The sequence below is a fragment of the Camelus bactrianus genome, chromosome 9, assembly GCF_048773025.1.
Source record: "Camelus bactrianus isolate YW-2024 breed Bactrian camel chromosome 9, ASM4877302v1, whole genome shotgun sequence".
NCBI classification, from domain to species: domain Eukaryota; kingdom Metazoa; phylum Chordata; class Mammalia; order Artiodactyla; family Camelidae; genus Camelus; species Camelus bactrianus.
This window is the reverse complement of record NC_133547.1, coordinates 60,435,199-60,461,657: the sequence shown is the minus strand read 5'-3', so window position 1 is coordinate 60,461,657 and position 26,459 is coordinate 60,435,199. Positions and strand designations below refer to the sequence as shown.

At 40.0% G+C, this 26,459-nt stretch overlaps 1 protein-coding gene across 2 annotated transcripts in view; it reads left to right on the top strand.

The window, feature by feature from the left end:
• Positions 1–26,459, top strand: part of WWP2 (WW domain containing E3 ubiquitin protein ligase 2) — a 118,239-nt gene that overhangs the window by 877 nt on the left and 90,903 nt on the right. For both annotated transcript variants that reach the window (XM_074370507.1, XM_010960587.3), the window contains exons 2-4: positions 16,903–16,987; positions 22,744–22,891; positions 23,242–23,363. In XM_074370507.1, coding sequence (XP_074226608.1) covers positions 16,918–16,987; positions 22,744–22,891; positions 23,242–23,363 — 340 coding nt within the window. In that variant the 5' untranslated portion in view covers positions 16,903–16,917. The remainder of the gene's footprint in view (positions 1–16,902; positions 16,988–22,743; positions 22,892–23,241; positions 23,364–26,459) is intronic.

Here is a 26,459-nt window from a genome sequence, read left to right as displayed (position 1 = left end):
CTGTAACCTTGGACTACCTACACTGCTTTATGACTTTTCCTCTTTCTTCACTTTGAATTATTCAGTTTCCTTTACCATGTGACTGCTTATCTTGACAAACTGTAACCAGGTAGCATGACTGATAGGTCTGTGTTGTGTTCTTTAGAACTCTGACCTGGATCATGATTATGAGATTAAATGCCTGTGTTAAAGCTGTTCATCCTCTTTTTCTTCGTGTTCACTGACATTTGCAGAAGTGGAATGAATTTCATGGTTGTGGTATACCTGGAGTGAATGTTCAAATTGGACATTCACAGGAGCCAGAATTGTTTCGGTTACAAGTAGGAAAAAAAAAAGTACTTTGCTAATGTGTTATGAGTTCAGGTTTTTGGAGTATTTGACAAACACTTAAAAATTGGTTTTTGTGGCAGCCCTGTGCATTAGGTTGGGTGAGCATTATTCCCATTTCACAATGGACAAACGGACCTAAGAGAGATGACTTGAGAGTGTTTTGACGGTATTTTGCTCTTTCTTGCCTACTGGTCTTTTCCTTCCTGCTAGACTGCAAATTCCTCATGGGCGGTTGGTGGGGAGGGGGAGGCGGCCACATCTTATTTGGCTTATTTGGCTACTAGCCTGGCATGCTGTGGGTGCTTGGTAAGTGTTGAGTAAGAATTTACAAAAGTTATAGACCTGTAAGTGGAGGACAAGAGATTTGAACCCGAGTCCTAGCTCTTCTCTTGTCAGACAACCTTGCCATTTTCTCTTATTGGTCCATATGAAAATGACAGACATGAAAAAAAAGGCTTGAATTGGCTTCTCAGTCTTTTTAATTTGACGACTACTTTTCCATTTACAAAGAGCTTATGACAACATCTCATGTGCTCTTCACCACGATCCTGTGAAGGTTGGAGTTGTCCCTATTCTGCAGATGAAGAAACTGAGGCTTAGTGAAGACTTTGCTTTAGAATCTAGAAGTAGGGAGTGAGCAGGGACTCATGCCGAGGCCTTTTACCCTTAGACCCATTATTTTCCATTTATATAGAAGCAATATGAAGTTTTATTTTAAATTTTTTCAAGTATACAAAGTATGACATTTTCAGGGAAAAATAGGACAGATTACAGCAAAAATTGTGAATATAGAGTATACTTGAAATTTAGAAAACCCTGTGCAATGCCATAGCTTCCCCTTGCTCAGAAAACATTTTTTCATTCAATGAATATTTCTAAGTGCCTGCTTTGTGCCAGGCATTGTTCTGGAGTTGCATTGTCCAGCGTGGTGGTCACTAGCTACATGGGGCTGTTGAGCACTAGAGATAGGCTATGAGTATAAAATACACACCAGCTTTCTGAAGACTTAGTATGAAAAAAAAAAGGTAAAATATCTCATTGACTCTTTTAATAATAAATGATAGTATAAATATATGCTGTAAATGATAACATTTAAGTTTATTGAATTAGATACAATAGAATTGAAATTTCCTGTTTCTTTTTAAATGTTTTAAAAATGTTTCCTAGAAAATTAAAAATTATATGGGACAGTACTGTCCTAAACACCAAGGAATGTAGTACATAAGGAAGGCAAAAAGTCCTGTGCTTGTGGATCTTAAATTTTAGTGGGGAAAGGCACAATAAACAAAACAACCAGGTAGACTGCACATTATGGCGGGAGGCAGGATGTGGCGTGTCAGTGGGGGGTTGTAGTTTTGTATAGGGTCCTTAGAAAGTCTTTCTGAGAAGTTGGTGGTTGAGTGAAGATCTGAAGGTGAGAGAAGGAGCTGTGTGGCTAAATGGGGACATAGCGGTCCAGGCAGAGGGAATGGTACATTCAGCAGGTTGGTGGATCAGCCTGGAGGCCAGTGTGGCTGGAGGGGTGTGAGTAAGAGGGGATGGAGAGGATGAGGTCAGAGAGGTGTTGGGGGTAAGGGGAGAGATTGTGGGCCATTGTGAGAATGCTGATTTTCACTTAGTGAGCTGAGGCCACTAGAGGGTTTTGAGAAGTGGAATCAACATGATTCATCCTGCCTTCTTTTTTTTTTGAGGGGGGGAGGTAATTAGGTTTATTTATGTATTGAAAAAAATTTTTTTTTAATGGAGGCACTGGAGATTGAACCCAGGACCTCCTATCGTGCATGCTAAGCATGTGCTTTACGACTGAGCTCTACCCTCCCCCTTCATCCTGCCTTTTAACAAGCTCATTCCGGTTGTGGAGAGAGTGAAGAGGATAAAGGTAGAAGCAGGGAGACAAGTTCAGAGGCTGTTGCCAGGATCCAGGTGAAGGATGGGTCGGGTGCTGGTGATGGAGATGGTGAGGAGCGGTTGGGCCCTGGGTATATATTGAAGTATACAGCCAGCCGGGTGTGTGGAGGTGGGATGTGAGTGGAAGAAAGGAGGCACCGATGACTCCGCCAACTTTGGTGTGAACAGCAAGGAATGGAGTTGTCATTCACTGCAATGGGAAGACTGCAAGAGAGCTGGGCTGGGGCTCAGTTTTGTTCACGTTGATTGTAAAATGCCTCGCAGAAATCCAGGTGAAGGTGTCGTGGGCACTTCGAAGGAAGTCTGGAGCCGGGCCTGGGCTGGGGGTGTCCATGTGGAAGCGATTAGCATGAGGATGGTATTTAGAGTTAAGAGACCAGGCAAGGTCACTTAGGGCATGATGGGAATATGTATCCAAGAGGCTTGCTTCTTGCTAGAAGGTAAATTTTGAAACAGAAATCTCAGTTTATCCTATTACACCAGTAGTTATTTTTAAGTATAGGAAAGCATTGTAGTCTGTCTCAGGGAACTTAGTTTTCTCTCCTTTTCACTTTTCATTTAATGACCCTTTTGAAAACCACAGGCTAATGGGTTTCTTTTTTCCTGAGGAGGCTACTCTTCTAAGCGTGCATCTCTGTAGGGCCGCTGAAATCAGTTTCTGGAATTAGTTGGGCTTTCTGGGTTGGCAACCAATTTAGACATCTCGAAGAAGGATGGAGCCTGGAATGATGGGTAATGGGGTCTTTTTTTTTTTTTTTTGGCATGCCTTTTTTTAATTGAAGTATAGTTGATTTGTAGTGTTTCAGGTACCTAATAAAGTGATTCATATATATATACTTTTTCAGGTTCTTTTCCATCATAGGTTATTACAAGGTATTGAATATAGTTCCTTGTGGGTAATGGGTTTTTAATGTTTAAAATATTGGTTCTACCTGACATGTACTGAATGCAGGTTGTTGTGAGGCATCCCGCTGTTTTATAGATTTAAAACAAACAGAACCTCACTGAGGTGAAGTGACCCTTGTGAGGTCATGTAGCTAAGACATGGAGGAGCTGGGATTTGAATCGGTCCTCTGAGTCCAGATCTGATGCTTCTTTCCGGAAGATGTGCAGTAGTAGGTGCATAAGCATCAACTTCCACTGGAATCAAATCAGTGAGCTGCTTTTGCATGACTTTAAGTCGCTTCAGATTATCAAAGACTCCAGGATTTCTGAGAGGTAGGGACAAAAGGGAAGATCTTGTTTCACTTAAAAAGAACCAGCTGACTCTTTTTTGGAAGGTTGCAGTCCCCTGCTCCTGCCTCTCCCCCGCAGCTTGAAAATGGACATTCAGTGATGTAAGTCAGGTTGTTAGTAACTACTTTTAGGAAACTACTGAATACCAAGACTTGGTAGCCCCTGACCTAGGGTAGGTCCTCTTCCTCTTTGTTATCCATGCCTTTGTTTCTGTTTTGTCATTGGAACTGTTTTCCAGTTTCTTTTATTACTAGTTTATAATTCCACTGTGCTTCCAACGATACGATCTCCCTTGTCCCTCCCCCTCTTTTTATGTGCTTGGTCTTCGTACGGATGTCCTTTGGCCAAGTTCAACTCCATTTGATTGTTTTTCAGTATGGGCCTTGGGAGAATGGATGGTAATTCTATGCAGGACAGAGGAAGGAGGCCAAGAAAGAAACATTAGTGTTGGAAAGAACCGGAAAACTGTGAGCGTGTGAAGGAAAGGAGGAATCTTTTGAGCAGACCTTTCTCATCCACATCTTTGAGACGTGAATGCAGGGTGGATCTATACTTATAAATTAGAAGCTCTGCCTATTTCTACAGCAGGCTAATTAGAAGGAAAAGTTTGGTGCTGGTAAGTAGGTTTTGCTCTTCCGTGGCTCATCTGCCACACAGGTCCACAGGTCTCAAGATCAGTGTTCAGTGGCTTCTTGACTTGAAGTTGGGTCAAGAATGTCAGGCATCTCAGAGCCTAAAATTTCAGCATCAAGAAGAACAAGTTTAGCTTGTAGTTAATACTTAAAGAACATGTAGCACGTGCCAGCTGCTTTACCTGAACTCATCTGTTCCCTGCAGTAATCTTATAAGGTGGGTGCTGTTATTAGGTTCATGTCACAGATAAGGAAACTGAAATTTAGAGAGGATAAGTAATTTGTTCAGTGCCACTCATTGGCTCGTGAGTGGTCAAGCCTATTTGTCTCCAAAAGATTGACTGGTTTGAAAGGTTCTTGCTGAAGTCAGGTGATACAGATAATCAGCTACTTCAGGTGTTGCAAAAGCTGTCACTTGTGAAGTCAGACATGTGATTGCTTTCTCCCACAAAAAGCTCTTCAAGGATTTATTTAATGGGGGTCTCTTAGAGCAAGGTACCTGAGCTCCTAGAGGGTAGGGGCCCGATGGCATTCTCCTCTGTATTTCCAGGGCCCAGCCCAGACTGGGTTCTATGAACAGCTGTTGAAAGACTGACCCTGGCTCAGGACTGGACAGGGTGAATCAACAGGGTCTGAAAGAGGTCCAGTCAGAAGGTTGCTTGCCTTCCTGCTAAAGGTGCCGTTGACTGTTACAGTTTCCTGGCTTCAAGAATCAACCTGTCCTAATAACACAAAAGTTGGGTTGTCCATTGACTGATGAAAGAATAAACAAAATGTGGCTATCCATACAATGGAATATTATTCAGCTAGGAAAAGGTATGAAATACTGATGCATGCTACAGTGTGGGTGAACCTGGAAAACATTATGCTAAGTGAAAGAAGCCAGCTGCAAAAGACCACATGATGTATGATTCCATTTATTTGAAATGTCCAGAAAAGGCAGATCCACAGAGACAGAGAGTAGATTAGTGACTGGGGGCTGGGGAACAAAGAGGAATGAGGAGTGACCGTTAACGGGTATGAGATTTCTTTTGGGGTGATGAAAATGTTCCAGAATTTGATAGCAGTAATAGTTGTACAACCCAGTGAATATACTAAAACCCACCAAATCGTGTGCTTTAAAAAGGTGAACTTACGGCATGTGAATTATATTTCAACAAAAATAAAATATAAAAAAGAATCAAACACACATCCTCTCCTCTGCATTGTGTGGAGGTTAAGATTTTGGTGCAGGTGACAGCAGCCGCCATCCTTTTTTTCCTGCCTGCCACATGTTATTCAGCTTCCTCAACTGTTCCCTATTGAACATGTTAAAAAAAAATTCTCCCTGCTTTTTTGATCTCAGGTATTTCAAGTATTTTAACCAAAAAGGACTGTGATACATCTTGGTTGTCTTTCTGGATGTCTTAGGAAACTGAACCAGGAGGTGGACCTCGAGATGTTTGATTTCACTAATAAGGACTCAAGAATTACTCCCCTAGTGAGTAGTTTCTTTGAACAGCCAGTGGTTTATAGGCAAAGAAAGTTACCTTTTTCTTCTTTCTTTCTTTTTTTTTTTTTGAGTGTCTTTTTCAAGAGTTATCAGTGTAACGGCACTGTTTCTTCCTTTGGGGCAGAGCTGATAAGCCCCGGCAGCTGAGAGTTCAGGTTGTACCACAGATGAACTCTGAACTGAGGGTGGTTACTCTTTAGATTGTGAGCCCAACACTGGTACCCAGGTAGGCGCACAGTAGGAAAAAGGAAGAAATCACGGGGCAGGAAGAGCTAGCAAAGTAGAAAGGCAAAGAGAGGTAAAGAGGAGGAAGAGGATGGTAAAGCTGTCATGTGAAGACCAGAGAGAGGCTGCCTGTTACTTTTCTACTGTAGCCGTTTTTACTTTATCCTGTCACTTGTTATTAAGGCAGAGTATTCTTATATTTTCAAAAGATAATCAATTGTTGTGCTAGTAGTGGCATCAACAAGTTGTTTTGAATAGAGCATGAGAAATATTCTTTTTATAAAAAATAGTAAAACATAATTGTACATTTAGGATTCTGTTTTGTGTCTGGAATCACAATTAAGAAACATGACAATTTCAGCAAGACCATGCCGCCTGTGACTGCTGGGGTTATTTCTTGAGGGAAGTTCCAGTGGGGCCTGAGTCCAGGTGGACATAGGAGTTGGGTCCCCCCAGGTTGTGTTGTTGGAAGAGGACTTCCAGTTTCAGCCTGACCTGATAAAATCCATATCTTCTAAAAACCTTTGTTGCTCATGGAGTTAATTTCCAACTCTTTATATGTGTAACAAATTAGCACAAGCTTGATTTTTAAAACAACAGGCATTTGTTCCTTTATTGTTTCGGAGGCCAGAAGTCCAAAATCAAGGTGTCAGCTATGTGAGCGGGGGCGACACCCCTCTGCGCTTTAGGGAAGAGTCCTGTGGCTCCAGGCATTTGTGGGCTTGGGGTTGTGTGACTCCAATCTCTGCCCCAGTCTTCCTTGCCTTCTCCCCTGTGTCTCTTCTCTCTGTCTCCCATAAGGATGCTGGGCCCATCCTAAATCCAGGATGATCTCATCTTGAGATCTTTAGGTTAATCACATCTACAAGGACCTTATTTCCAAATAAGGCCACATTCACAGGTTCCAAGGGGGTTAGCCCTTAGGTATATCTTTTGGGGTCTACCATTCAGCTCACTACAGTAATTAAATGTAGATGGGATGCTTTTATAAAAATGAAATAAGGACATCATCTCATGACCTGATTTGAAGAGAACCCTTTTCCTTTCTTGAATTTAAATTTTATTTATACCCCAAATAATGCATACACTTAAGTTGGGAAAGTCAAATAGCATTCTTGGCTTACAGTACAACAGCAGTTCCTTGATTCACTCCTTTTTCTTCTTGATTCTTATTCTATAGAGTCAGTGACTTTTGACTCTTAGAGCTCTTTTCTGGTATTGACTTCTGCACCTCTAAGTGGTATCCTTATACCCTCATTTCTTAGCTCGTGAGTTTTATCTATTGTCTTTTAACCCCTGAAGGTGAAGATTTAGCTCTCTGGCCAGTCTCTACAAACACCCACTTCTGATTACAACCATATCACATTTTGATTAAACTGTTCATGCTATTACTTTTTTAAAAATTGAAGTATAGTTGATTTATAATGTGTTAGTTTCTGGTGTACAGCACTGTGTTTCACTTATACACATATATATTCTTTATCATTATACGTTATTACAAGTGGTTGAATATAGTTCCCTAGACCCCTGTGCTATACAGTAGGACCTAGTTGTATATCTATTTTATATATAGTAGTTTGTATCTGCTAATCCCAAACTCCTAATTTATCCCTTCTCACACCCTTTCGCCTTTGGTAACCATAAGTTTGTTTTCTCTGTCTGTGAATCTGTTTCTGTTTTGTAAATAAGTCATCTTTTAAAATTCCACATATAAATGATATTTCTCTTTCTCTGTCTGACTTAACTTCATTTAGTATGATAATCTCAAGGTCCATCCATGTTGCTGCATATGGCATATTTCATTCTTTTTAATGGCCGAGTAATATTCCATTGTATGTATATGTGTGTGTCTATACATATATATATATGTATCACATCTTCTTTATCCAGTCATCTGTCGATGGACATTTAGGTTACTTCCATGTCTTGGCTATGTCAACAGTGCTGCTATAAACATTGGGGTGCATGTATCTTTTCGAATTAGAGTTTTCTCTGGATATTGTTCATGCTATTATGATTATAGATATTCACTGCTGAGACACACAGTTTATTAGGACTACATTTCCTTTCTCATACAGCTTTTGTTTTTATTAGAGTTGCATATTTCCTGATTTTTTTTGTTTGCATAATTTTCTTTGTATATATTACTAGTTGAGCACCAAACATTCTGATAGAGCTAAAATAATACTAGTTTCAGTGCAGTCAGATGCCTCGTGTAATCTATTTTGGCCATTTTCTTTCTTTCGTCTAGAGATGACACTTCTTATAAACTCTAATCGGGACTGGTTGCTCTCCAGGCTAACGCACAGTAATACTTTGGGATTTCTGTTCACCGTCAATCTGGGAGGTCCTTTTGCCTCTCTCATGTGAATACCCACTAGACTCCAACTTTCTCATTTACTCCCCTGGAGCACATCTTGCAGTAGCTTCCTGAGAAAATGAGCTTTGTAAGCATTTTTTTTGAGACGTTACAAATCTGAAAACGTCATTGTTTTCCTGTCATACTTGATTGTTGGTTTCCTTGGTTATAGAATTGTAGATTGTCAATAATTTTATCTGAGATTGGAAAGCATTGCATGGTCTTCTAGTAGCCAGTGTTACTGTTGAGAGGTCTGATGCCATGCAGATTCCTGTTCTCTGTTAAGGTGACTGGAAGCTGATACACCCTTTGTTCTCATGTTCTGAACTTTAATGATATCGTGCCTTGGTGTGTGTTTCTTTTTTCCATACATTGTTCTGGCCACTCAACTGGATTCTTTTTGTCTAGAAATTAATATTCTTCAGCTTAAGATGAATCTGTAATATTTCTTTGATGATGTTCTCTTTTTTTCTCTTTTCTATTTCTGGACTTACTCTAGTAAGTCAGACATTGGACATTTTAAACAAATCCACTATTTTAACAAAAGTCTTTTCTCTCCTATTTACCATCTTATTTTTATTCTTGTTCTACTTTTTAGAATATATCCTCACTTTATCAGCTTCGTTTCTGCTATCAGAACTGTCCTTTCCAAGAGCGTTTTCTTGTTCTGTGAATCAACCAACCAACCAATCTCCCTCCCTCCCTTCCTTCTTTTAAAATTACATTCTGTTCTTGTTTCATGGGTGCAATATTTTCTCTTATCTGTCTGAATTGTTTTGAGACTTTCTTTGACCTCAGCTACATTTAACTGAGTTTTTAAAATTGAGATACAATTCACATATTTTAAAATTCAACATTTTGACGTGTTCAATTCTGTGGATTTTAGTATTTTTCACAAAGTTGTGCCATCATCACCACTATCCAATTCCAGAACATTTTCTCACCCCATTTTATCGCCCAAAAAGAAAACCTGTACCCCTGTACTCAATCCTCATCCCTGGGTAACCATTATTCTACTTTCTGTTTTAATGGATTTGCCTACTGTAGATATTTCATATAAATGAAATCATATAATTGGGCCTTTTGGTCTAGCTTCTTTCACTTAGCATGTCTTCAAGTTTCATCCATATTGCAGCGTGAAACTACTTCATTCCTTTTCATGGCCAAATAATATTCCATTGTATTGATAGATTACATTTTATTTATCCATTTATCAGTTGATAGACATTTGGATTGTTTCCACTTTTTGGCTATTACAAATAATTCAGCTGTGAACATTAGTGTACATATTTTTGTGTAGACACATGTTTCAGTTATTTTGGGTATATACCTGGAAATGGAATTGCTGGGCCTTATGGTAATTCAGTGTTTAACTTTTTGAGGAACTGCCAAGCTCCTCCAAAGCTGCTTGCAAGCAATGTATAAAGATTCCAGTTTGTCCAAGTTCTCACCAAAACTTGTTACTGTATGTTTTTTGATTTTGGCCATTTTGGTTTGTGTAAAGTGGTATCTCATTGTGGTTTTATTTTCCATTTCTCTAGTGACTAATGGTGTTGAACATCTTTTCATATGCTTACTGTTTATTTATATATATTCTTTGGAGAAAGTTCTTTTTAGATCCTTTGCCCATTTTTGTCTTAGTTGGATTATTTGTCTTTTCACTGTTGAGTTGTAAAAGTTCTTCATGTATTCTGAATACAAGTCTTTTATGAATATGTGATTTGTAAATATTTTCTTTCATTCTGTTGATTGTCTTTTCACTTTCTTGATGGTGTCCTTTGAAGCACAGAAGTCTTTAATTTTTGATGAAGTCACGTTTATCTAGTTTTTCTTCCGTTGTTTGTGCCTTTCCTATCATCTAAGAAACCATCTCTTAATATAAATTTATACCTAGTATAGATTTATACCTGTGGTTTCTTCTAAGAGTTTTAGAGGGTTGCTCCTGTATTTTGGTCTTTGATCCATTTTGAGTTCATTTTTGTCTGATGTATGAGGTAGGGATCCAACTTCATTCATTTACACATGGATATCCAGTTGTCCCAGCACCGTTTGCTGAAAAGACTTATTCTTTTCCCATTGAATTGTGTTGCAGTCTTGTCTAAAATCAATTGAACATCAGTGTGGGTTTGTATTTGGACTCGCAATTCTCTCCCGTTGTTCTATACATCTGTCCTTGTACCAGTACCACACAGTCTTGATTACTGTGGATTTTGAGTAAAATTTGAAATTAGAAAGTACAAAGCCTCCAATTTTCTTCTTTTTCAAGATTGTTTTGGCCATTCTGGGTCTCTTGCATTTTCTTATGAATTTTAGGATCAGCTTATCAATTGAGTTCTTTTCTCTTTGTTTTGATACCTGGCTTTTATGTCTGAGGCTCTCTTCAAAGAGTTGTGTGTATTTAAGTGTGCTCGGATCCAGATGAGGGAAAGTGAGTGAAGCTGGGAGACAGTGACCTCGTAGACTTTCTCTTATCTCCTTGGATCCTCATATGGTGCCTTATCCCCACCCTCAGCTATGCTTGATGTTCTCAGGTCTGGTTTAACCTATCCAGAGACTAAAGTTTAACTCTCTTGTTTGAGATTAGGGAGAGGTAACTGCCTAGCTGAGCTAGATGGTGACGGAAGTCTGGGGCTCTTTTCCATACAGACTTTGACTAGTCCTCCTATTTTTAGCCCCACTCCCCCCCATCACAGGCAGTTAGGTTTCAGTTTCAACTCACTTTCCACTTTCCAAAATGTTGCTGCCATCTCTGTCCTCTCCTTTTCCATTCTTTTTCAGTGGGTTGATATTTTGGGGGTTTCTTTCCTGCAATTTTGATGGAGTTTGAGAAGGGAGCCGAGATAAATACGTGTATAGTCTGTCATGTTTATTGAGAGCCCCTGAAATTTCCTTTAGGGGAAAAGTTGGTATCAACGAAGTTGGTACAATAGTCTCCTTGGGAAACATTCCTGACACAGCTCCTTCATTCTGTTCCTAGAGTTATATATTGCCTTATTTTTTCATCTGCTTTTTTTATTTGCATAATTTTAGTTTCACCTTGAACATTCTGATAGAGCTAAAGTACTTCCTTCAGTGCAGTCAAATTAGTTGAGGTATCACCTGGTTCAGTAACACTAATCCAGTTCTTCTCACCCCAACTTCATTTTGAGATCATCTGGGTAACTTTTAAATAACACAACTGTCCCCACCCAACTCTAGAACAATCGAGTGAGATTCTCTTGAACATATATGTTGGCATATTAGTATATATGCTGATGCTGTGTCAAAGAAAAAAGACTTTATACTTAAGACCCAAAGTATATATTATTATAAACTGTAAAAAAAAAAAAAAAAAGAATATCTGAGGTTGAGGTTTGGTTGTCAGTGGATTTTTTTTTAATGTTCTCCACATAATTCATATGTGCAGAAAGAATTGAGAACCAGTGCTCCAAGGCGTTTCATATTTCATTAAGGGTAATTTGCCTAACAAGATAAATTCAGTTGCATCTCTTATCGCTGTCCTCCTCCTCCTCTTTCACTGCCCTCCAGCTACTCTGGCCCCCTTCCTTCTACTCCCAAAACGCGCAACCATCTCCAGAGCTTTTACTCTTGCCCTCTTACCTGTGTGGAGTGTTCTAACGCAGATACCCTCAATTCCCTCCTTCACCTTCTTCAGATCTTTGCTCAGAATTCACCTTCTCCATGAGACTTTCCTTGTCCACAACTTCTAAAATTTCTCCTTCCAACCCCCACCCCAAATTCTTATCCTCCTTCACTGTTTTGTTTTTCTCCATACCACTTGTCACCTCTATGGTTCTCTTGTTTGTTTCCTATTTGGCATCCCCTCCCTGCAGTGCTCTTTCCCTGTGTATCAGTCTCCTACTGTATAAAGAGGGCAGTGGGTGGACCTTCATTTAACATTGCCCTCAGGGCCGGTTTTTATTTGAGAAAATCTTTTTTCTCCTTCGCTTTGAAGGATAACTTCATCAGATTCAAAATTCTAGGTTGGTTTTTTTTTTTCTTTCAACACTTTAAATATTTCACTGCACAAAGACTTGCTTCCTTTTTAAATTTATTTTTTGATTTTTTTGTATCTATCCTGCTTGATGTTCTCTGAGCTTCTTGGATCCATGGTTTGGTGTATGCCGTTAATTTGGGGAAATTCTTGGCCATTATTTCATTTTCTGTTCTCTTTTCTGGCATTCCAATTATGTGTATTTTGTACTTTTTGAAATTGTTAATAAGTTGTAGGTACTTTGGGGTGGGATCTGACTCCCCTTCTATAGTAATGGTTATTTGTCTTTATACATGGTTTGGAAAGGTTTTACTGTCTTATAGTATCAGGGTGGTATCTTATTAATGGATTTGGAAAGACAGACAAAGCCCCACATAAATAACATGGGTTATTGTTAGACATTGGAGGAAGAAAACATGGAGGTCTTATCTACTCTGTTTCTCCTGCTCTTCCAGTTGGTTTTGTTTGAGCCTTCTTTGGAGTTTGTCTGATTGATTTTGTTTTGGGGCCATGAAGTATATAGATCAAGAGGTTTGGTCTTTCTCCCATTTAACAGGCCATGTAGGGCCTTTGAGGTTCATTCTTGTGAATTCTCTCGAGTTCAGACCAAAGGCTGAAAACAGCTAAAGCTCAGAGAGAACAAGCTAGTTTAAAAACTACCCTCAGTCAAGTTTCTTTAGGAGAGAAAGAGTCCCAGTAGATGAAAAGATTTTTAAATTATTCTTTTTAAAGTCTATAAATAATGAATTCCCAGCTTTTAGTGCTTTAACCTCTGTTACTAAAAGCCCTGAGGCTTGATTTATCATCATTAATCTTTCCTTCATTACTCAAGATATCATCTTTTTTCCCCTGTAAAATTATTGTTAAATTATGAAAAAGATCAGACATATGAAGTGGTTCAGAGAAGAAGATAACAAGCAGTCGTCAAAAGCCACCATCTGGATTTAATGAATATTAACATTTTGCCATATTCGCTTCAGAACTTTTTCCTTTAAAAAGTGAAATGTTGCACATACAGTTGAAGTTCCCTTGGTCTCTCTGATTACTCAGTTCCCCTGCTCCCTCCTCTGCTGCTACCCCCAAGTAACTTCTGTCCTAAACTTGGTGTGGTTCCTTCCTGTCCATGCTTCTGTATTTTTCTTCCATTTATGTGTGTCCACGGCAGTAGATAAACAATTATTTTGTGTTGGTTAAAGTGTATACCAATGGCATTATACTAAACTTAGGCTACCACTTGCTTTTTTTGTTTCTTTTTCTTGTTCTAGTATTATAGTTTGTGGTTTGTACATGTAGATTGAATTCATCTATTTCAAGAACTATATAGCATTCCACTTTAAAAAGATTTCACAATTAATTCATTCAATACCCATTGATGGACATTTAGGTTATTTACAAATTTTTGCTGTTATAAACATTGCCGTGAACATCTTTGAGCATAGCTTCTTCTGCATTTGTTGGTAGACTTTCCCCTGGCGCATACCTAGAAGTGGAATCCTGGGAGGTACAAAATATGCATCTTTAACTCTACCAGAGATTGCCAGGTGCCATCTAATTTGCACTATCCCCAGAAGTGTGTGAGGCTTCTCACCAACACTTACTGTCAGATGTCTAATTTCTTGCTAATTTAGTGAGTAAAAGAGAATTGATCTCTTTATTGCTTTACCAAAAAAACTTTAAGGAAGTCAAAACGTCATCCTTTTGAATTTCATAAAATTGATGCTCCTCTTCATTTGTTTGATAAATACTTACGGAGTTCTTACTAGGAACCAGGCACTATTCTAGACAGTAGGCTACAGGGCTAAGAGATGGGACACACATCTCGGCCCTCAGGGAGCTTACATACTAGAGGAGGGAGATAATAAATAAAATGAATCAATACAATGTGAACCGTGTCTGTGATGAGTGCTAAGGTGGAAAGGTGAAATAGGGAAGGATGGGTACTATGTGTGTGGAGAGATGAGGTTGGTAGGGTGGTCATGGAAGGCTCCTTAAGAAAGCAACATTTGAGTAAATGCCTGAAGGCAGTGAAGGAGTAAGTTGTATATGTGAAAGAGCATTGTAAACCAAGAGGTAGAAGTCTGATAGGGGAACATGTCTGGCGTGTTCAAAGAACAGTGAGGAGGCCCTTGTAGCTTTGGGGTAGGGAGTGAGTGGGGAGAGAAATGAAGATGAGGTCAGGTGTATCACGTAGGTACTCCAAGGTCATTTTAGGGACTTTGAGGTAGATGGGAAGCTGCTGATAGCGTCCAGCTTTTGAACAGCACAGTGATACGATCTGATTACATGTAAAAAACATGACTCTCGCTGAATATGGACATTAGATTGAAGGAGGCAGAGGGCAGAAGCAGAAAGAACAATAATCCAGCTAAGAGATGATGATGCTTTAGACCAAGGCAGTGACAGTAGAGGTGCAGAGAAATGTTTGAGCTTGGAACTGTTTTAAAGGGAGAGCTGACAGGATTTATTGACAGGTTGGATGTGGGGTGTGAGAGGGAAAGAGGGAGCAGGAATGAGCCCCAGCATTTTGGCCCTGAGCCACTGGTTGGAAGGAGTTGTTGTGAACTGAGGTGCATGAAGCCGAGGGACATGGCTGAGGGGGCGCATCAAAGCTCAGTTTGGTCAGTAGACAAAGAGGATCTGAGGTTCAAGGGTGAGGTTCATACTGGACACACCAATCTGGAACTGTCAGCAGATACATGGTATTTAAATCCATGAGGCAGGTTGAGATAAACAAGGGAAGACATGCAAAGCTTGAGCTATGGGACACTCTGATGGTTAGAGGTTAAGCAATAGAGAAGGAGCCAATGAAGGAGGCTCAAAAAAAGCAGCCTGTGAGGCAGGAAGAAAATCAGGCAGGTGTGGTGTCCCGGAAGCCAAGAGAAGAAAGTATTTCAGGGAGGAAAGAGCGAGCCATCACATCAGATGCTGCTGGTAGGTCATCTAAGACAAGGATTGAGAATTCACTACTGGATTTAACAGCATGGAGGTCTGGTCTCTAGAAATCTTGATAAGAACAGTTTCAGTACTGCATTTCAATATGTTGCCCCTAATACTTTTAGAGTTTTCACTTCTACTCTATATGTAAGATTTGAAGTAAAATACCTATTATGGACTAGTCCAGATAAAAAACGGGTCACTCGAAATTTTTTTGGACTGGATATGTCTTACAAATAAGGCAGATGATCTTGTTTTGTTTTGGCTAATATCTCAAAGCATAAAATTCTTTGACTTGAGCTATGGAAAATGTCAAAATCAGTGTGACTTAGCCACATTTAACTCATACAAAGAGCTTCCATCCTTTGAGTAATATGGTGAGTTAATAACCACGTTTTAAGGCTGGAACAGCTCTTCCGAGCAGGGAGTTAGGAGGAGAGATCAGGTACAAACAGAATGAAAGAAAGTGCGAGTGGTGTTGAATAGAATAGGAATCTCATACTGTTTTTACAGCAGCCGTTCTCAAGCGTGACCCTCAGATCCCTGGTGGCCCCTTGAGACTTTTAGGGTTTTGCAAGATCAAAACTGTTTTCATAATAACTCTGCCTTTTCCACTGTGACACATTTGCACTCGTGGTGCAGAAGAGAGGGTGAGTGAAACTGTTGCTGCCATAGCCCGCATCAGGGCAGTGATGTGTTTCTCACCACTGCACACTCAGTAAAAAGGGAAGAAAAAGCCAGTTTCACTTAAGAATGTGCTTGATGAAGCAGTAAAAGGTACTCATTTTATTAAGTCTTTACTCTTGTGCACACATCTTTTTAATATTCTGGGTGATGAAAATGGAAAATTGAAACAGGTGCCGAAAGCACTTGTCCTGCACGCTGAAGTATGATGGTTGTTTGAGAAAAAGTACTCGTATGGTTCTTTGCATTGAGAGCTGAATTAGATAGTTGTGTTTTTCATGAAATACCATTTTTACTTAAAAAAAAAATCAACAAACTAACGTCAATAGAGTTGGGTATTTAGCGGACATTTTCCTGAAGATGAGTGAAGTGAGCTCAAGGAAACAACTGACTGTTTGTTGCCAATGATAAAATAGGAGTTTTTAAGTGAAAATTAGAATTTTGGAACACTTACAGCTACCACAAACAGCTTAACAGCTTCCCAGTCCTCAGAGTCTTGAGATCAGTTGTGATATTCACAAGTGTCATTTTTTGGATAGTGTATAATGAAACGTGTCAACATTTGGAATGTCTACAGAACTCAACCAATATTTCCCAAATGACAAACGACGATGTTACAAATTATATATGAGCAAAAGATCCCTTCGAAGTGCAAGGTAGACTTCTGCTTCTAACCAAGATGGAGTGACAGGAATGCCTTCTGGCTAAGGATGTCAATCAAGAATCATTTCATGTGCTTATTGGCCATTTGTGTATCTTCTCTGGAAAAATGTTTATTAAGATCTTTTGCCAGTTTAAGAAATTAGATTAATATGACTTTTTAAAAAAATTGTTGAACTATGACTTTGTTTTCGGAGCTATTATTTTAGGCGGTCCCCGCTCAAGACTTTAACGTAATGGTGCCGTGTCCTTAGCCTGTCCAGGTCCTGCCCAGGTTCAGTAGTCATTACGAGAGAAACACCACTCGCCGGAAGTATCATCGCCGCGGTTGCTTGGATGTTTATATTTTCTTGCTTTGCCTCTTTAAACACAAAGATATTAAAATTGGATTGGGTTCCCAGTCTCTTATCAGGTGCCCTCTAAACCCACTGCTTTGCTTGTCTTTCAGTTTCCTGGTGATGACATGGCATCTGCCAGCTCCAGCCGGGCAGGAGTGGCCCTGCCTTTTGAGAAGTCTCAGCTGATTTTGAAAGGTGAGTGGCACTGTGTGACCTGTTTGTCATTTGAGGTCCAGCCTCACCTACAGGGAAGAGGTGAAATTATACCTCACCTTGGCTTGTGAGCCTAACTCTTCATTCTCAGGGCGTTGTCCTATTGTAGCTGGAATCCTTGAAGAGGAAGGAAGAAAGGAACTTATGGCAAAAATTCCTTCATTTCCTGGGGCTCTTCTCTATCTACACTCGTTCTCTTGGTGATCTCATCCAACCATACCACTTTATATGCCCCCAATACCAAGATCTCCAGCCTGGCCTTGTCTCCGAACTCCACTAGCCCACTTGTCCCCTCCACTTGAATATTTAGTGAACATCTAAAATGTGACAAACCTGGAACTCCTGATTTTTTTTCACAATCTCCTGTATTCAACCATTTAGCAAATCTTGTTATGTTCATCTTCAGAGTGTCTCCAACATTCAGCCACTTCTCACCACCGCACCGTCCCACTAGCTGCCGTTGTCTTACCCTAGATTAAGGCGATAGCCTCCTCCTGCAGCTCCTGGCTTCTCCCCTTTGCCCTCCTTCATTTTGTTGATCACACGGCAGCCAGTGATATCGTTAAATGTAAGCCAACTCTTGTCACTCCTCTGCTCAAACATATCAAGAACTCGCCCTCTCACTCAGTGCCCAAGCTAAAGCTCCCACAGGCTCTGACCCCTGCCGTTCCTCATTCCTGTTCCGCATTTACTCTGCTCTGGCTCTGTACATAGGTCCGCATGGTCCTCCTTGCTCTTCATTGCCTGTACTGGCCACACTTCCACCACCGGGCCTTTGCACCTCCTATTCCTGCTGAGTGAAATGCTCTTTTGGCCGAGTTATCTACCTGGTCTGCTTCCTTACTTTCTCTAGGTCTGTACCCTAAACTCACCCTCTTCTGCAAGACCTTCCCTGATTCCCCATCTAAAGCTCTGCGGAGGAGTCATGGGACCAAAAGATGCCCTGGGATGGGGAGCGGCACTCAGTGCCTGGGCTCAAGCCTCTCAACATGGTCATCTGGAGGCAAAATTGTATCTTTTGTCAAAATTTTAAAATTATTATTTTTGAAATATAAGTGTTACTCATTTATTTAATACACTCACATACAATTCTTTCCTTTCCTCCAGCCCCTCAGTGCCCCTGCTGGGAGGTAACCTACATTATCAGTGGGTGCCCATGTCCCCACATCTTCACCAACACAGCATGTTGTCAGATCTTTTTTTTTTTTTTTAGTCTTTGCCAGTCTGGTTGGTAAAAAAAAAAATGTGCCCTCAGCATACTTTTACCTTGCATTTCTTTAATTACAGTGATGTTTAGTGTCTTATATGTTGAAGGAAAATTTGTCTTTCCTTTTCTGTGGATTGTCCATGCGTATTCTTTGAATGTTTCTTACTGAGTTATTGATTTTTAAAAAAATTATGATTTAATTTATTTTAATTATTTTTCTTGGTGTCTCATGGCTACTCCAGCCCTTCTGAGGAAGGAGAAAGATTAGAGTGAACTGATAGGGTTTTGAACTTGGGACTGCAGCCTTTACTGCCTTATTTAATAATTAGCAGGCAGAGGTCTAAACAGAAGCCTGCCCGTGGAATGTGGTGATATCCTGAGGTCTGTGTTTTGGGGCATGTTATTCAGGAACGCGCGCTGACTTCTAAAGGTTTCTCTGTTGCCTTTCCCCAGAGTGTATTTTGTTACTAGGGTGGAGAGAGCTACTTGATAATTCAGGTGCATCTCATTATATATATGCATTTAACCTGTAGGGATTCAATAATACTGTCTAGGAATATGGTGGGAGAGAAAGAGGAGAGAAATAACCATTTAAATAGTGTGAGTGGTTCTTCCTCCCGCGCATTTCGTTGATAGAGCCCCTGGTGTAATTTGGGAGCTGTTGCTATACTGTTCCCTCTCTCTGCCTCATTTCCCTGTGCCTTTCTGTAGTGCAATCCTAGGGTTTTAAGAGACTTTTTAAATACACCAAGGCCTTCAAATGTTAAGCCAACTGTTTTATCTGACATTTAACTCAAGACACACTGAAAACACAGCAAGCAGAGCAAAAAGCTGGCTCTTTGGAACCTCTTGAAGGATAATATGTCAGACTACTCTGTTGCCTTCCTAAGAGCTTTTCAGGGGTGTAATTTTGGCCATATATGATTTTTACCTTGTTGTTGACTTCAAAAGCTAAATCTTATATGAAGATGTGACTCCATTTATAAGAAACTGACATTTATATTTCATCAGTAGTAAATAAGCTTCCTCGATAAACCTGAGACCCTTATTTTGGCTTGTCTTTTAAGAATAAGAAACATTCAAAATACACCTGCTTATTAATTATGAATTACTGAGGGGAAAACGTATCTTTACAGTGGACTGACCTGACAGGTCCCACATTAACCAAGGGATCAAAATTAGCATCCCTAATAGGAGGACGGCTTAGGGTGTACAGTACATATACAGCATAACCTACGTAGTTAGTTTGCTTGACAAAAATGTTCAATGTGAATCTAACCATGAGGAAACAACCAGAAGAATGCAGGATTTGGCGCATTCTATAAGACAGCTGGTAGAAGTGTTTAAAAATCATTTTCATGGTAAAATAAGGGAGCACATTCTAGATTTTAAAAGATTAAGGAGACGGCAACTGAAAACAATTTGTTCATCTTCCTTGGATCCTGGATCAGGGAGAAAACAGCTATAAAAATATGTTCAGAACAGTTGGGGAAATTTGAACATCGGATGGATAACAAATGATAGAGGCAGTGACTGTAAATTTTTTTTTGGTGTAATGTGCTGTAGTTAGGTGGAAGAGTGTCCTCATTCTTAAGAGTTGTGTTCTGAGAGGAATTAGGGCTGATCTGTCACAACGTCCACAACTTAGTTTCACATGGTTTACAAAAAATGTGTGTGTGGGTATATATACGTGTCCAAATATAGACATAGATATCTTTGTGCATCCTCTACTATCCAATAGGGTAGCCAGTATAGCCACATAGAACTATTCACATTAAAATTGAAATTAAATAAGATTTAAAGTCCAAATCCTCCATCTCACTAGCCTTATTTCAAGTGCTTAATAGCCACATGTACCTCATTGCAGTGTACTGGACAGCACTGAGGTGGGATGTTTCATTATGGCGGAAGTTCTCTGGCTAGCACTGATAAAGACGCACACAGAGAGAAAAAAGCAAATTTGGCAAAGTGATAGCAATTGGTGAGGAGTGTACAATTATTTATTCTTTCAATTTTTCTGTGGATTGGAAACTTCTGAGTAAAAGTACTGACTGCAACATGTGATCTTAGATTGAGTCAAGGGCTAGAAAAAATTGTTTTCTTTCCTCTAGCTCTAATGGATATTAATAGGATAACTGGCAAATTTTGAGTAAGATCCATACATTAGATAATAGTATTAAAGAGTGTTAAATTTCCTGATGTTGGTAATGATGCTATGGTTATGTTAGAAAATGTCTTAGTTCTTAGAAAAGACCTACTGGGAAGTATTTGGAAGTAAAGGGGCACAGCATCTATGACTTACCCTCAAAATTTAGGGAAAAAAACGTGTATGTGTATGAGAGAAAACTAAGGTGAGGAGAGAGAATTATAAAGCAAATATAGTAAAAAGTTAATATTTGGTGACTCTGGATGAAGGGGTTATAGGAATTCTTGGTATAACTCTTGCAACCTTTCTAAATATTTGAAATTATGTAAATTTTTTTTTTTTTTAAGTTAAAACTATAAAGCAACCTAGAGGACAAAAAAGGAAACATGGCAGTGTTCAAAGAATTGGCCTGGGAGCTGGGAGACTTGGTTCCAAGCTTAGCACTGTCTCTGACTAACTCCGTGATTTTGGATATGTTAGCTCACCTTCCTGCATCTTAATTGGCCCAGTTATTAAATAAAGGGTTTGAACTTTTTGATTTCAAAGAAACTGTCTAGCTCGAAAGTGACAGGAATCTCTAGCTAGTTCCTATTACTTACTTTATTTGTTTAAATTTAAGGGTCTGCATGCAGAGCTACTCTCACACCACCAGGTGGCCTCAGTTAACCTTGGTCTATGTGTGAAGCATTCTCATTTTTCCACTCTGGGCTGCATTTACCAGCACTACTATGACCTTTCTTCCTACTGCCATCCCCTGTTGCTCCTATATCTTAGCCACAACTTCTGTTGTTGTTCCTTGACTTTCTCCCTACTGTTCTTTTGGGCCTGGAAGACAGGTATTGATAAAAACACTTGGACATGGCTTTGCCCTTTCCCTTCGCTAAATTGTGGACCCTTTTAAGGACAGTCACCTCTCAGAAGGGTCCAGGAGGGAGAGGTTTGCGAACTCTTGATGGGAGCTTGGGCTCGGGCAGTCTTGTCACCATGGATAAGGAAAGTCAGTTGTTTGCTCTGATTTGGGGTATACAGTAGAAGCCGCCTGGATGTGTTTTGTCCTAGTGACCTGGAGTTTCCACTGTGGCTGATAAAGCTACAAGAGGAGCTTATCTAGCATGCAGCCCTGGGTGTGTTCTTGCCTAGCTGGTGCTGAGTCCCTGGATTGCTGATGCCATGCAGACATCAGAAATGCTGCCACCAGAAGGAAATGAACAGAAGAGGAAAGGCAGATAGTTAACAAGACCATGGAAAAAATATTCAGTCTTGCAGTAAACAAAGAATAGCATTAGAACAAATAAGCAAAGTCTGGTAATGATACACGGCATAGTGTGGGGTCAGGCTGCCAGGTGCACATCCTGGTTCAAAGCTCCCTGGCTGTGTAGCCTGGGGTGATGACCTAGCTTCCTGGAGCCTGTTTCCTGCTGAGTGAGATGGAGGGATGTTATAGCCTGCCTCATTGCAAGGATTCAGTTAGATAGTGTGTGCATAGCATAGTGTCTATAGTAAGTGCTCATTAAATGTTAGCTATTATCTTTATATTGTTTTTTTTTTCTACCTACATGATTTTTGAAGAGTGAAAAACTGTAGTTAGTGCTATGCAGTGTTTGGTGAAATGGATATGTTTCTGTAGTGCTGACAGGAGTCTACGTGGGTTTACCCTTTTTGGAAAGGAATTGAGCAGTTTCAAGAACTTTAAAAAAATGTTCATATCCTTTGGAAAAATACTCAGAAATGCATGCAGATACTGTATACATGTGTGGTCATTTTCCCCAAGTAAAAAGTTGGAAGCATTCCATTCAACAGTGAAAGAATAGTTGACTAAATATTGTGTATCCTTACAATGGGCTTATGTTGCAGCATTTTAAAATGGATTTTGGGGGAGAGAGGAATTTTTTGTAATATACTTTATTTATTTATGTATTATTAGTATTTTTTAATTGAGGTTCTGGGGATTGAACACAAGACCTCATGCATGCTAAGCATGTGCTCTACCACTCACTGATCTATACCCTCCCCCCAGGGAGAGGAATTTTAAAGAATTAGGGACATAAAAGATGCAAGTCTAGAAAGTCTGAATTTACCAACATCTTAATGGTAATTTTCCCTGTGTTTTTAGATTAGGAGTGATTTTTTTCCCTTGTGCTTTATATGTGTGTGTGTGTGTGTGTGTGTTTGTGTGTGTGTGTGTTTGTGTATGTGTGTGTGTGTGTGTGAGTGTGTGTGTATAGTTATATCCTCACATTAAAAAAAAAAAGTCTTTTTAGAATGAGGAAAAAACAAAATTTGTTTTTAAAAAGAAAGAACGAAAAAGAGCAAGAACACCTGCCACAGGGGGGCAGCTGGGAGCCCTCTGACTCATCCTTGACTTTTTCTTTCTTTCCCGTCCAGTGGTGTCAGCAAAGCCCAAGGTGCATAGTCGTCAACCTCGAATTAACTCGTTTGTGGAAGTGGCAGTGGATGGACTCCCCAGTGAGACCAAGAAGACTGGGAAGCGAATTGGGAGCTCTGAGCTTCTCTGGAATGAGATCATCATTTTGTAAGAGGAAATCCCTTCTCTCTGAGTGCAGCCACCTGGTGGGGGGAGAGAAGGCACTGCAAGGGGGTTGTGGGAGATCCAGGTCTCCTGCATGGCCTCTGCCCCTTCTGCCTTTGGCACCTGAGGCACCTTCTCTTGAGGCGTTTCTACATCGTTGAGCTCACAGAGCATTCATTATTAGCTAGATGGTTACAGGACAGCTTTGTGGGGGAAAGGGTATATGTGAGTGTCTTCTTCTTTGGGGTTCTCCCCACTTCCAAGATGTCAGCCATATAGTTTGTCTGTCTTCTTCTAAGTTACAGGAGTGACTGATCTTCTTGGTTGTGATGAATCAAGTATTTGTTTTCCAGGAATGTCACGGCCCAGAGTCATTTAGATCTGAAGGTCTGGAGCTGCCACACCTTGAGAAATGAACTGCTAGGCACCGCCTCCGTCAACCTCTCCAATGTCCTGAAGAACAATGGGGGCAAAAGTATGTATGATGGATGTGTGGCTAATGCGATTCTTTGTGGGGGGGGGGAAGAGAATTGGAAGGTGTGGCTCTCTCTCCACATGGCAGATAAACCTGGTGATGCAGTCTCAACCAGGACCAGGGGCCACAGTGACTCTGTTCCCTGGGGCTGCCATCCGTGGAGTTTTAGGAAGGCTGAAAGCTGCTCTCTGTCCTGTCTGTGGAATTCAGCCCCCTTGGACCAGGGCCTCTAGTGGTGGGATACAGTGATATGCACACTTTGTGTCCTTCCTCAGGGATGAATACTTTCCCTCTGCCTCTGCCCCTCTTTTCCTGACCCAGGAGATGTGTGGCATGTAAAATCAAACTGTCAAAAGCCTCCAGCCTAAATCATTGCTTTCCTTGTCTGATCCTCCAAACAGAACAAAGGAGCATCGTGTGTGTGCAGGTGTGTGCATGCGAGTTTGTGTGGGGCGGTGTTACACATCGTGCCCTGTGCTTAGTAGGCGCGCAATCAACATTTCCTGGATGTTGGAATGTGATGGAAGCTCTATGGTGATTATGCAGGGTGCCTATGCTGCACGGCAGTCTAACTCCCAGCGTCTGTTTGTGGTCAGTGGCATAGCTCGTGGCTCGGGTATCTGGACCCTTCCTCATAAAGCCTCTATTCAGAGCAGAACCAGCTGTGGCGACAGAACACCACGGAAAGAAAGGCTCCTTTTTCTCCTGATGTCTGCTGTCTAGCAAATGTTTTCTGAACGTGGATTTAGCTTAAGAGAGATGTGGGGGTGGGGAATGTCGAGTCCCAGGGAGAGCACCGCGTTGATTTGTGAGCCTGTTCTTTCTGAGCCGCCTCTTGAGCGGTGTTTGAGGCCCCCTGTGGTCTTTTCCTTTCTGCTGGGCGCGCACAGACGTGGTGAACCCACACAGGACTCAGGAATTGTTTAAAGCCAAGATCTGCCTCTGTTCTAGTACTGCAGAGAACTCCCTGATGCTCTGTCTTCTGAGCTGGTCTTTATTTTCCCAAATGCTGGCCTGCTTTTTATAATTTGATTCTCAAGGAAGGTTATATTTATTATGTCATTGGGAAATAAACTTGTGGGCATTCTCATGTTAGGATCGGCAGCCCACATGAGTGTCCTTCTCCTTTTTTGTTTGTCTGATTGGCATACTTTTGCTTTCAATTATAAAAGTAATTGCAGAAAAATTGGGAGTTGCACAGAAGCACACAGACACACAAAGCAAATAAAATTCTGCTCTGGGCACAGTGCCTAGTGATAATTATTGTTAACATTTTGATGTATACCCTTCTGAGCTTTCTTTCCTGCGTGCAGTATATTAATATTTAAGACGTCACTGAAACAAAATTGAGATCATACATGAACATACTATTTTGCAACATGCCTTTTTCTCTTTAAAATGTATTAACGTATCTTTATTTTTTATTGTGTTAAAAAACACATAAAGCTTACCATCTTAACCATTTAAAAATGTACAGCTCAGGGGTACTAAATTCCTTTGCCGCACCCATCCCACCATCCATCCTAGCACATTTTCATCTTACCAAACTCAGTCTGTGCCCCTTCAGCACAACTCCCATTCCCTCCCTTCTCTCAGCCCCCACCATACTTCTCTCTGTCTCTGTGAATCTGCTTACTCCCGGTGCCCCATATCAGTGGAATCATACAGTATTTGCCCTTTTGTGTCTGGCTTATTTCACTCCTCATAATGTCCTTAAGGTTTATTCTCATGGCAGAATCTCCTTTTTAATGCTGAATAATATTCCGCTGTATTATGGATAGACTGCGTTTTGTTTATCCAGTCAACCACCCAAGGACACTTGGGTTGCTTCTACTTTTTGCATAGAGTGAATAGCGCTGTTGTGAATATGGGGGTGCAAATATCTCTTCAAGTCCCTGCTTTCCATTCTTTTGGGCATATACTTGGAAGTAGAATTACTGAATCATGGGGTAATTCTATTTTTAATTTTTTGAGGAGTAGCCATACTGTTTTCCAAAGCTGCTATATCATAAAATACATCAATATAGCTTTGATTATTATTCCAGAATTCAGGTTGTTTTTTTTTTTTAATTGAAGTACTGTCAGTTACAATGTGTCAATTTTTGGTGCAGAGCACAATGTCCCAGTCATGCATATACACACAAATATTCGTTTTCATATTCTTTTTCATTAAAGGTTATTACAAGATACTGAACATACTTCCTCGTGCTATACATCAGAGACTTCTTTTTAAAAATCTATTTCAGAATTCAGTTTTTGATGACTGTTTGGTAGTAGTCTATCAGATGGCTGGCTGTATGAAAATTTAAGGTTGAACATTTGGGTAGTTTTTAGTATTTCACAGTCACAAATAATGTTATGGTGATAAACTTACACATTTATAAATCTTTGTACCAACTGTTGAAAATTTATTTATTTGTGATAAATTGTTGAACACAAACTTGCTGGGTTTAAACATTTTTCAAGGTCTTGACACATGTTGCCAGATTACCCTCCAGAAAAGTTCTACCAGTTTATCTTTACATCAGCAGTTGTCGAAATGGCTGGTTTCTATTGCACCTTGGCATTTATTGGACCTATTTATATATATATATATATTTTTTTTTTTTGCATGTTTGATAATGAACATTATGCCAGGTTTGCTTCGTCTATTTCTTTCTGGCTGCAGTATTTTGACATAAATCACAGATGTCTCAGCCTTTTGTCCTAGATTCGTCATCATGCATCTCACTAAAAAAAAGGACATTTTATTAACATCATTACTGTACCATTATCACAGCTAGCAATATTTATATGGATTCCTCATTATCACCTAATACCCAGTTCATATTCAATTTCATCATTTATCTCCAAATATTGTTTTATAGTTGGTTTGCTTGAACCTGGATTTGGGCAAGGCCCACTCATTGCATTTAGTGTTTATTTGGGGACTTTGAGGTCCCCCCTAACTCCACTCCACCTTTTTTTAAAGCTGTGATTTACTGAAGGAGACTGCATGTTTTTAAAGTGTGTTTATTGCCTTATTAATGTCCTTTACTCATTTTTATACTGAAATGTGTTTTTCTCTTTTGGTTTTGAAAGAGCTCTTTACATGTT